This window comes from Xenopus laevis, chromosome 3L (genome assembly GCF_017654675.1).
Source record: "Xenopus laevis strain J_2021 chromosome 3L, Xenopus_laevis_v10.1, whole genome shotgun sequence".
NCBI classification, from domain to species: domain Eukaryota; kingdom Metazoa; phylum Chordata; class Amphibia; order Anura; family Pipidae; genus Xenopus; species Xenopus laevis.
In genome coordinates, this window is record NC_054375.1 from 87,885,939 (window position 1) to 87,897,963 (window position 12,025).

Here is a 12,025-nt window from a genome sequence, read left to right on the forward strand (position 1 = left end):
AAATAATGTAGCTTTCGGTCTGTCTATAATCTGAGAGTGAAGCTTTTAATTAAATGGTAATCAGAATGTAGGCTGAGGATAACTCACAAGCCCTTTTGCGCATATATATATTTCCCAGACTCTGACCATCAGTAGAATAAGAGAAGATGTATTATATAAATTCATGTATACCAGCTAATCGTAGAAAGGCATTTACCACTCTGGACCTTTGAAGTATTATCCACTCTAGAGCTTTGATTAGTAATAAATATATATTTCAGAACAATATTACCATTCCTTTATTGCCACCTGTTTCCATTTCTGTATTGTATCTGTCACAGTCTTGACTACTACATGTTCTCACCTTGTGAAAAAAAGAGGGCTGCAGTACAAGATGTGTTCAAAAGTATTACTAGAAAAAAACGTATAAATTAAGACACCCAAATTAGTATTAAATAATCCAGTTGAGACTTCAATTAATGAAAAATACAACATATACAGTACCAATACCCCACACTCAGAGAAAAGCAAATTATTAAGAAAAAAACAACATAAAAGAAATGTCCATTAGTAAGAATGTTGCAAGACTCGCACAGCACCAGAGATGGTCAATTCCTTTTGCCTTACTGGAACTGGAGTCATTGCAGTTTCTAATATTTTAAACCATTTTTGCTGCAGTATAAAATATGGCCATAAAAAAATTATTTTTATCTTTTGAGTCCATTCTGGAGTGTACAATTCAGAATGAAATCACACTTGGCAAGTCTGCTGCTCTCCAACTCTGCCCTAAAGCTCTTTGGCTGCTCATTTGCTCCCAGCATGCACTGTTGTGACAGAGCTTGGCCTTGGTCTCCGGTCTCCTCCTACTGCAGAAATGGCTGAAGAAGAGGAAGAAACACCTGACAGGAAACTATAAGGGTTAGATGGGGACTTACCTGCAAAAGGAACAAACATGAATATTATTAGTTATTCCTCATGTATAAAAGAGATGTGATTGGATAAAAGCATGTCAATTCAAACACTGAATTATTTTGCCCTAGGATAACTTTTCAGATAACAGTATTGCTGACTTGCAAGGTTGGGTCATATTTTTATTGGTCAATTGGACAATTTTTATGGTCCCTGTTCTAGACATGGCCTCAATACATTTTTTTTTTTTAGTAAGACATAAGAATTGTATTATTATATGACTGTGAGGATGGTCTATATAAGACAACAGATTTAAAACAGGTTGTGTGCAATATGATGGGATATTCCAAGGAAATTGTCCTGGAAAACATGTCTACCCCATCACTCTTCTCTCAGTCTGGCTCTGTTTCAGCATCTCGCACTTCTTTTAACTTCAAGGGCAACTAGTTTTGCTCTGCATTTCACAGGGGTGACTGCTTATAAGAAACAATTTTTTTCTTTACCTACACTTCTGTAACATGTTGTAACAATATACAAACATAGAAGCACACTGAGAATTTTTTGAGCCTAAAAAGTAACTGTGCAATCAACTGGGTCTCTTAACAGCTTACAAAAAACCCTCTGCATATACAATGTAACAGCTATGCAACTTCTTATTTATTCAGTCAAATAATGTGTTGAACATTTTTTTAAGCCAATGTTAGCCAAAATTTAGCTTCAGTTAAATAAAATGATTCCCTTAACTTTGTTGTATCTGCTCTCAACTGGACCATAAGCTCTTTGGGTCAAGGTCACTTTTTCATGTATTTCTTTTGTATGACTCTCAAGTGTTATATACTTGGTACTGTATGTACAAGATTTATCAATGCATTCTTCATTACAGATAAGGTCTGGTAAGTTCTTTCTGATCCTGCTCCAGATAAATGTCATCAGGTTATGAGAATATTTATATAGATGCTTATATCTATACCCGTCAATTCATAGAGTATAAATAGCAGCATGTTTAATAGCACCAGGTTTCACGTCATGCAAATTAAATTGATGCAGCTTGTTAATATTGCTTCCAATTAGAAATACAAAAAAGGCTTAATACAAGATCAAAAAAGCTAAATCCCATGAATTCCTGTACTACAGTTGTCACCTCAGCTTTCCAAGCACATTAGCCAGCTTTTTATTTTCCCCGGTTTGCAAATGATATTTGGAAAATGTCTTGGTTTCCTGTTTGGCAGATAAAGTGTGCTTTAACCAAACAGAGCTGTCTGTGTCACTTGTTCATTTGTTAGCTGGATGAGAATAAGACTGGAGTCTCGTTTGGGTAGAATGGCAGTGTTTTGTAGCAGCCAATGCTTTTTTAGATTACATGCACTTATCTGTTATTATTATTTAAACTGCCTTTCAGGTCTTTTAGTGAAAAGACTAATTCTAGAGTTACCCTGCATCCAGTGTCAGACTGGGGTGTCCTGGGCCCCAGCCCAGCCCCTCCCCCCCTGCACACATCACGTACCTAACAGGCAGGGGCGCTCCACCAATGAGGCGAGTTGAGACACTCGCCTCAGGCGGAAGCGCCCCCCTGGTTACCAGGGGCGGCAAAAATGCCGCTCCTGGTAACTAAGAGCCGAATTTCCGGTTTTCAACCCGGAAATTCGGCTCTTCTAGTGCAGAGAGCGCAATTGCGCTCTCTGCACTAGCGTCGTGCAGCGCCCTGACCCCCTCCTGCGCAGAAAATGTGAGCGCCGTGAGGAGGGGTCGGGGCGGCAACGGAAGGCCGCCTCAGGCGGCATAAAGGCGCTGCTAACAGGGTACTCCTTGTGGGGGGAGGGGGCACTGCAGACCTGCCCCACCCCATTATAGAAAGGACATTTTTATGGAGCATTTATCAGACTAGCGAATTGCATACTTACAATCTTTACGGCTGGTTCCATCTGGGAGGGGGCTGGCAGGGCTGTTGCCACCTGATACACTTGAACTGTCCTGGCTGCTTCCAAGATGCAATCTTCTCATGTGTCTCACTACTGCAGTGGCATTAAAAGCTTGCTAGAAGGCATCATTTATATGTCAATGGATGTAATATTTAAAATGGTATTATGCACATTAGAAATCTGTATTATAAGGGGCAGATTGATCACAATATGAGATTAGAGCTCACCACAAAAAAACTCATCCAATTTCTATTCATTCGTATGGGATTTTAAGGAGTATACATATCAAATAGTGAATTCTAACTTTTAGCCAAAGATCAATAAGCTTCTAAAATCCCATAGGAATGAATAGAAAAAGGGTGAGGTTTTATTTTTACTGAGCGCTAATATCACATTTTGATAAACCTGCTCCGTAATCTGAAACAACAAACACGTTGATGTGTCTGCACAATTGAAAGAATTTGTGAAGTAGAGGAAAGCACAATTTTTATCTGAGCTTTGTTAGAATGTCATACCACATTATAATTGTACACTGTCAACCCTCCCGCTTGGCATAGATGAGTATTTGTGTGTAAACAGCAAGCATGTAATAATAATAATAATAATAATAATACCCACATATGGTCATTGGTGCATTTCACAAAGGATACCATGCCTTTAACACAACTGGCAATGGGTCCACCCAGGTCTAGAGCTGAAAACTTCTAAATGTTTGTTTACATAGATATAAACAGACTGATTTATGCCAAACTTAGCTATATAGTAATATGTTATTATGTGTAAAATATTTTTTAAATAGTTAAAACAACTGAAAAGGAAAATTTACCAAATCAAACCATTTTTCCTATTTTGTTATATTAAGGTCTGTCTCTAGGCTTTCATGTATCTAGTTTTTCTATAACAACTAAACATTTTCTTCATATAAAACAAAATACATAGAACTTACCCTCCATTTGCTTTTTGCAAAGTTTTTACGAATTTGTGCACTGACAGATTCATGGATATTTTTACAAAGAGCTGTATCTCCAGCAATCCTGTGGAAACAAAGACATTTTCTATACAATACTGTGTTTGGTTAAAGTATTTGAGAAACTTAACTCTAAAATGTTTATGCCTTTGTGTTATGGCACAGAGGGGATGTTTTATAGTATTTCTACAAGCTCTGGCTAAACAAATTGAGTTGTTTTTCTGAAAATAAACTCGAATGTCAGAAAGGCTATTAACATTTTTCAAATGGGTCAGTGGACCTCTCCCATTGACTTATACATGAATTCGGCAGGTTTTAGGTGGCGAAAAGTCAAATACGAATTATTTCCAGGGTATGGGTTTGATTAATCTTGAAATTTGAATTCGAATTAATATTCTAATTGAGTTTGGATAATTCACAATCTGAATTTGAGACCAAATTTAATAAATCTGCTCCTTAATCTCAAATTTTTAGGGAAAAAAAATAGGAAAACAACAAACTTTTAGATAGAGATTTGTGGAAATAAAAAATGAAATTTCAATTGTTGGTAAATTGGCACCTTGTAGTTATTTATTTAGTACTGACCTATATTGAGTATCGTTTTTCAGAGAATACACATCAATTGCATTTGTCCCTACTGCAGAAGCGCTTACAATCATAACGTTCCTATCACATTCACGCAACTCACCAGGGTTAATTTAATCATTTTCATTATTTTTTTGGTGTGTGGGAGGAAACTGAAGTACTCAGAATAAACCCATACAGACACAGGGGCGGGTACCATAGAAATTTGTATTAGTCCGTAACAAATTCAGAATTCAAGTCAAGACCCCAGTGTTGTAAGACAGAAGTGATTATCACTGAGCCACTGTGATTGTAATAAAAAAAAGTAAAACTGTTATATTTCTTTTAAAACTATTACATAATTATGTATCCAACAGGCTGGCATTCTGTTCCATCAACACATCTGTATCCAAACTAGTATTTTTCCCATTTCCAAAGGCTTAAATTGTACTAAAATCTGGATTGAAAGAAAGGCTTGTTATCCTACAGTGGACAGCAGTTACTGGCGGCAGGAGTTTATTAGGGGTGGGACCTGCAGTAACTAGAAACAGGAAATATGTCTGGCACATTTGGACATATGCTACTCCCTTAGATCTGCTTCACTAGCCTGCTGTTAAAATTCTTTTAACTACTTTGCTTTTCTCATTCTGGTAGCGGTTTTACTGCTCCAAACTTCCCTTTCCGCTTTCCAAGCCACCTCCTACTGATCTAGGCCCCTCCACCCTACATCTTGTTCTGCTGCTGATGATGAAAGGACTCCAACCATATAATAAAAGACACACCAAACATTAGATTTGTATCCAAAACTTCTTGCTTAGCGAATGTTTTGGGCTACTGCCCTTTATTAATTTTGCATTAACTGTGAACATTTTTGAGTTACAAAGCAACCATCCATCCACTCAAGCATCCGAGTCTAAAGCTGGCCAGCCATAGATGTGCAGATTATCCTTAAGTCCGACAAACTATCATGCAATCGTCCGACCTACCACTAACCATTCAGATTAAATAAAGTAGTAAAAAGAACAAATCGGACAATGTTCTGGCCATGAATTGACAGACGGCAATTGTACGACTTTCATCAAGTCTGGACTGAGATTCCAAATAGGCCCTGGCATTTCAAGTACACAGAGGCCCAAACAGGCCACACAGAGGTCCAAACAGCCCCCCACCAGCCCAATATATAATGACTGTCTATGGCAACTTACAGCAGCCCCCTGGCATTTGCCAGAACCCACAGATTGCCAGTCCGGCCTGACTGTCATGTCTGACAAATAGTAGTGACCGTCATCCACTGATATCATCAGGCAATTCATGCAAAGTTATTATCGTTAGTCGACAAATCTTCTAACCTGTCCATTCATTTAAACAACCAATTGCCATAGTATGATGTCAGGACAATATACACACGGTCCAAAGATCACACAAAGCTTTGTTTCATATGACTATCTTTGTGTCTCTGGCCAGCTTTTGTCTATGACTACAGTCCATAATAAGAGTTAATCCAAAGTACTGAACATTGTGGGCACTGCTTCAATATGCCTAGTAAGAGTGATCAACAAAAAATGAGCAGGGAGGATACTGGTTTTTGTATGGGGGTATATTGATAATATTGTCTTCCATTTTAGTATTCAGCTATAAAACCGTGCCATAGTTTAATATTGTGGGTCAGATAGGAATAACTGTTCCAAGCCTCAGTTCATTTACTGAGTCTTGCTTGTGGTAGGGGTGGGAATTATGCAGTAACCGATCATTGGTATCAAATCACTGAGAATATTTTGTATTATTCAATTTGAATTGAAATTGTGTGTGTGTGTTAACATTTAAACAATGGCAGTTATTTTCATTTCATTTGCCAATATGTGCAAAGTTATATCGGATGCATCTGCGGTAACAGTTGTCTACAGTTCTTGATTTCAGGCTAGTTATTTTTATCTATTTAAAAAGCAACAATATTGACCTATGTAAGGACTTTCTCAGGACCTTGTATACAAGTGTATTTATCTAGGTCCCAAAGTTGAAGGCTGATTTTGGCTTTAGCAGTCCTTCTTCCCAAGCTAAATGTGGCTAGACTGCATACCAGAAATGTCACTGCAACAAAGGTCTAATGAATTATAAAGGTCTAATGAATTATATGGTGGATTAAGGATAACTTATTTTGTGATTTTTGGACAATCAGACTCTCTACTGTACCTCTTCCATTTATTATTTTTCTTACAAGGCGCCATTATCTATCCTTGTGTTAGAGCACCTTACCTCCTAGCATTTGAAAATGAGAATGAGGGAAAAAAAGTTCTGGTGCACATAGCACGGCAAAATGTTGACCACGCCCATTTTGTGGACACAACCCCTCAACACAATGTCCATTTTTCAAAATTTGGCAGGTTATGGAAAGTTTGAACACAATTCTGGGGTTTGTCATGTTTTATGTGTTATTGCAGGTTTTTCTAATAAAGGTTGCCCTTTAAGCTACAAGTCACAGTTCTCCCAAGAGACCTGCTTATCTTAAATAGTTACAATTGTATCTTTGCTTAACTTGAATTGTTACAAATGTTTCTAAGTGCTGGCACTGAGTATTCGGGGCTCTCTGCAAAAAGGCTCTTATTTAATTAAATTTTAGAAATATAGCATTTTTTGTTGTCAGAAACAATCCGGGACTGCAGGCTGAGCTGTCAAAATCTAGACTGTGAAGAACAGGATGGTTGGGAGGTACGGAGTACATCAGGCAAAACTAGTCTGCTATGTGTTTCCAAATCTCAGGTAGTCTTGTTGCAGTGACACATTCCACAGCTTATAAACTACAATCAGGGCCACTCCTGCCATGAGGTAAGGTGACGTAAGATGAGAACCTTATCTCAGGCTGCAGTAAGCGGTCAGTTACCAGGGGTGGCAAAAAAGCAGCCTCCTGTAACTTTAAGAGACAAATTTCTGTTTTTAAATAGGAAACTTGGCTCTAATAGTGCAGCAAATGAAATAGCGCTCTCTGCATTAGCAATCCGGCCCCCTTTGACCCGATCCGACGCTAACTTTTAAAGGAGACATTTTGTGTAAAAAATAAGAATGTACCAGTGCATTATACTCATTTATATATAGAAGAATTGTGCTTAAAAAGTAGTGTTTTAGGCTGATTTATTGAATATTTCTGCAAAACCCTAATAATCCCTCCTTTCTCTTCCCCTTCCTGCTCCTGAAATCCCAGGCTGTACAGGGGAGCCGGTGGCTCTCAGCTCACTGTGCACTGTAGGACAGGAACCAATCAGCAGCTAGCAGGACCTGATAGGAAACTGAAGCCTCTCTGTGCTTGTGTGACTGCAGGGCTGTGATTGGCTGTCCTCCTGTTACTGTGCTTCTGGCAGGGACCATAAGGACACGCCCACCCCTCATTTGAAACATGGACAGGGACCGGTGAACATCTATAGGGAGCTCTAATAAAGGGGCTATTTTTAAAGATAATATTATTTTTTAGCACCATGTAAAAGCAACACCATATATTGCTTAATTGCCTACAAAATTAGGGTTTTTGCATTTATATCTCCTTTAAGCGTGAAGCAGAAGGGGGGGCATCAGGACAGCTGCCTCAGACAGCAGTAGCCTGCAATACTACATATGCTAGATCTGCTCTTTTGAATGTAATTCTACCACATAGGGATGGGCGAATTTGACCTGTTTTGTTAAAAATTAGCCGCCGGCGAAATGTCGCCGACGTCCATTAAAGTCTATGGGCGTCAACATTTTTACACACGACACCATACAAGTCTGTGGGCGTCATTTCCGCGCCGAACAATGCGAAAACATTCGCCCATCCCTATCTACCAGTCACAGGCACCTCCGTTCAGTGCAAGGCACATCTCTTTGCACTCTGTCCATGGGACACGTTACAAAATATACTCTATTTGTGAAGGTATTTGCTGCAGTAAATTCCTTGCTATTTTCTACACTACCCCCGGTTCTGACTTGAAACAATGTTGCTCAAGCCAGCTGCCCTCTGGATATCATTCCAATTCCCACAATGCTTGAAATCATTATTTACAGATTTGTTTATAAATTGGCTTCTGCTCCATTGTTTTATGGTCAGAACTGTCAGTACAGAGATTAGCAAAAAAGAAAATCTGTAATGAATTTAAACTAGAAAATTAGGCAAACATTTATTTTTAGGTTTAAAACTCCTTTAAGCTGAAGGCCATGTAAAGTATAAAATGACCCACTCATACTTTTAAGTTCCATAATTAATGCAACCAAATTCAGTTATCCAATGCTTAAACATTACTTAGACAAGTAAGGCAATGTGTAATATGCTTATACACAGAACATATCACTGTAACCAAACTAAAATGTCAAGTAAAGTCATCCACACAGGTAATTAAAATCACATCAGCACAAAACAACATTATTTTATTAACTTAATGATCTTGTTTTCTGCCAACACAAATCCCATTTGCATGCTTGCTGCCAGGGCTGTATTCTTTATCTAATGATGTATTGGAAACATAGACACATGGGAAGCCTAGTAAATACACCCCTGAGAGAGAAACAATCTCATTTATTTATTTTGCTAATCTCATGTTTGGGAATATCTTCAGCATTGCTTTTCATCTAATGTAGGCCTCAAAATAGATTGTATCATTGAGGCACTTTTAGGAATTTCTGTGAAACAATACATTCAATCTTTTCTCTTGAGGCAAAGTAAAATTAGAAACACGTCTGATGTATTTTAAGCTATTTCAGTTTATAGGATGTTCAGACTGTGTGGCAGTGAGCTTTTGACGGCATAAACGGGTCTCTGGTTTATATAGACAAGCTTTCTGTAACTGGAATCCATTGGAAATCTATAAAGGGACATTAGGTGTAGTATTAAAGGATGTGCCAGCCTTATGAATTATGGCTCCTTAGTCAAAAAAACTTTATGACCTGTTAAAATGCATCTTTAATTTGAGCTCTAATTGGATCCTCTCTCTTCTCGGGGTGCAAAGAGTTTGTGGTGCTAGTAGTTACCCAGCGCCCCCCCTCTTTATGACTTGTTTTCTCTTCCCCAGTCTGTATACACCAAAGGAGCTATGAGACTGAACAGTTATCCAGCAAAGCTTGTTACTTGCACCCTCCAACCTGACCCATCCTTCCCCCCACCATACAAAACGTACAGACCTGTAAAGCTTAACACATTGCAACTGATCTGTGGCCAGCTGACTGCTTCATATCTTCAAATTATAGCTTTAACATAAGATATACATTCAGTACATACAGTATGTTTGAGACTTACCAGGGATGTCGCAGAGCTTGTTCACATGCATATCTCTTGTTGGGATCCTTTTCCATCAAATTCTGAATAAAATCTTTAGCTGAAAAAAGATGGGAAAGGGTTTAAAAAAACTACAGTGACACATTTCTGAGTTACATCCAACTTTCCCTCTTTATTTGTAATTTATTGTTTGGCATACACAATATAATTATCTCATTATGTAAATGTATTCATTTACATAATGTATTATAATAAGTAAAATAGCAACAGCAATTTATGGACAACAGTGAGAAAGAAAAATTACAGGTCTCTTCAACCTAACCTGCAAATGCTTCAGTTTAATACATTTAATAACCTTAAAGGGGTTGTTCACCTTCCAAACAGTTTTTTCAATTCAGTTGTTTTTAGATTGTTCCCCAGAAACAAAGACTTTTTTCAAATACTTTCCATTATTTATCTTTTACGTTTTTTCCAAAATCTAAGTGTAAAGTTGAATGTTGGTGTCTGTGATGTTTGAGTCTGGCAGCTCAGTAATTCAGGTGCAGACTCTGAACTGTTACAATTTTGCAACATTGAGTTGATCCATTTCTCAGCAGCATCTCTGGAGTATTAGCAACAATTGTATCAAGTCTAACAGCTGTCTGTAATGAAACCCAGAGATTCTGCTCAGCAGGGACAAAGATAAGAAATGTATCAACTAAATGTATCCATTTAGAACAGTTTACAGGATCGGCGACCCCCCCTCCCAGAGCTGCTTCAGAAGGAGAGAAATTACACTTTACACTTCAATATTAGAAAAACCGTCACACATAGAAAATAGAAAGTCATTGGAAAAAGTCGTTATTTCTGGTGATCTATCTGAAACCAACTAGTTGTTTGAAGGTGAACAACCCCTTTAAAGCTCTCAATTTACTGGCCAATCTTAACACTCAAAAGTCAAACATGAAAGTGACAAAAGATACTCACAGGTGTCTGTCCATAGGAAATATATTAATAAGCTAGAGAGAGTGTAGAGATGTGTAACTAAACTGGTACAGACAATGGTACAATTCAACTATGAAGCTATGAACAATTAAACTATAAAATAGCTTAAGAGAGGCAAATTACCACTGGGGCACATTTTTGAACAGGTAACTTATACACGTTGACAATTTTGTACATGTATAAACTTAGTATGTGTTTTGTTTAGCAAGTTTTTTTTTTCCCCCTAATGCAGGTCAGTGACACTGAGATATGCAATGGAGGGTTAACGTTTGAAGAACAAAGAAGTGGAACCAAATGCAAGGAATAATCATTTTTGGAAAGAGCATTGTTAATCACTAAGATGTGATGAATACTATAGCACAGGAGTGCCCGTACTTTACTAATGCAGGGTCTCCTTTTAGTGATGTTGTCCCATTAAGGTCTACATCCATAAAATCATTAGCATTCTGTTCCATGGAAAATATTACTTAAATATTGATGCAAAAATGTATATTGTTATATTTAACAAACAATTATTTCTTATGTAACCTTAGCATAAATTTCTGAATGAAAAACATGAAACGGGTGATTTAGTCAAGTCTACTGATCACCAACTAAAGGTCTACAGATCCCGATCTACCTTTTGGGCACCCCTGCTATAGCAAGAGCCATACCCAAGAATAAAGGATCCAACTTGACTCTTTCCAGTGCATAATACTTTTATGGAGGAATTGAGCACAGTGTTTTGACAGAAAGGCGTTTGCTAGTAACAGAGCTTGCTGTTGACACTTGCAGGAATACCTGGTGGTACAGCCTATTGCTTTATCATCTGTGTGAAGCACTGGCCCTCAGCTCACAATGCACATACAGTACAGTAAGGAGTTCAGCATTTCGCTGGTGAAAGCGTTAAACTCTTGTGAAAGAGTCTTGGCTACACTCACATAAAGGCACCCATTTATCAAATGAAAGTCATGGAGCTATGATACGTATTAGTGAGAACCTTAGATGAGTTAAGATAAAACTATGTTCAACATGGTATTATACCAGGCATAGTAGGTAGTAGTAGGTTATCATATGAAAGCAAAGATAGAATCTAACTCCTTCTGGGCAAGGAAAATAGAATAGGGTATGGGCTAGACTTCTGTGTAAAGGGGTTGTTCATTAAAATGAACCTTCAGTATCTTCATTTTTTATTCTTTGTGGTTTCTTAAATAATTTACGTTTTCATTCTGCAGCTCATATGAGCAGACATTAAAATGGTAAAGAACAATAATAAAAATGAAGTCGCACGTTAATCTGTTTTTTGGTTGCTGGGGTCAGTGACCCCACTAAACCGACGGCATTTTCAGCTGCAGTCTGGAAAGAGGCAGAACAGGAAGGCTAATAAATCAAAAACCATGCAAAATAAATAATCAAAGGTTGTCCAAATGTATTGGAATGTATTTTTAAAAGATGTAATAAACTAGTAATGTCCCATTGACAATGACATGT

The 12,025-nt window shown here is 37.8% G+C and overlaps 1 protein-coding gene across 1 annotated transcript in view; it reads right to left on the bottom strand.

Annotated features, from left to right (window-relative positions):
• Nucleotides 1-262: 262 nt before the first annotated feature.
• Nucleotides 263-12,025, bottom strand: part of camk1d.S (calcium/calmodulin dependent protein kinase ID S homeolog) — a 147,623-nt gene continuing 135,860 nt past the window's right edge. Inside the window, 4 exon segments of the mRNA NM_001090721.1 lie at nucleotides 263-914; nucleotides 2,790-2,922; nucleotides 3,754-3,841; nucleotides 9,593-9,671. Coding sequence (NP_001084190.1) covers nucleotides 784-914; nucleotides 2,790-2,922; nucleotides 3,754-3,841; nucleotides 9,593-9,671 — 431 coding nt within the window. The 3' untranslated portion in view covers nucleotides 263-783.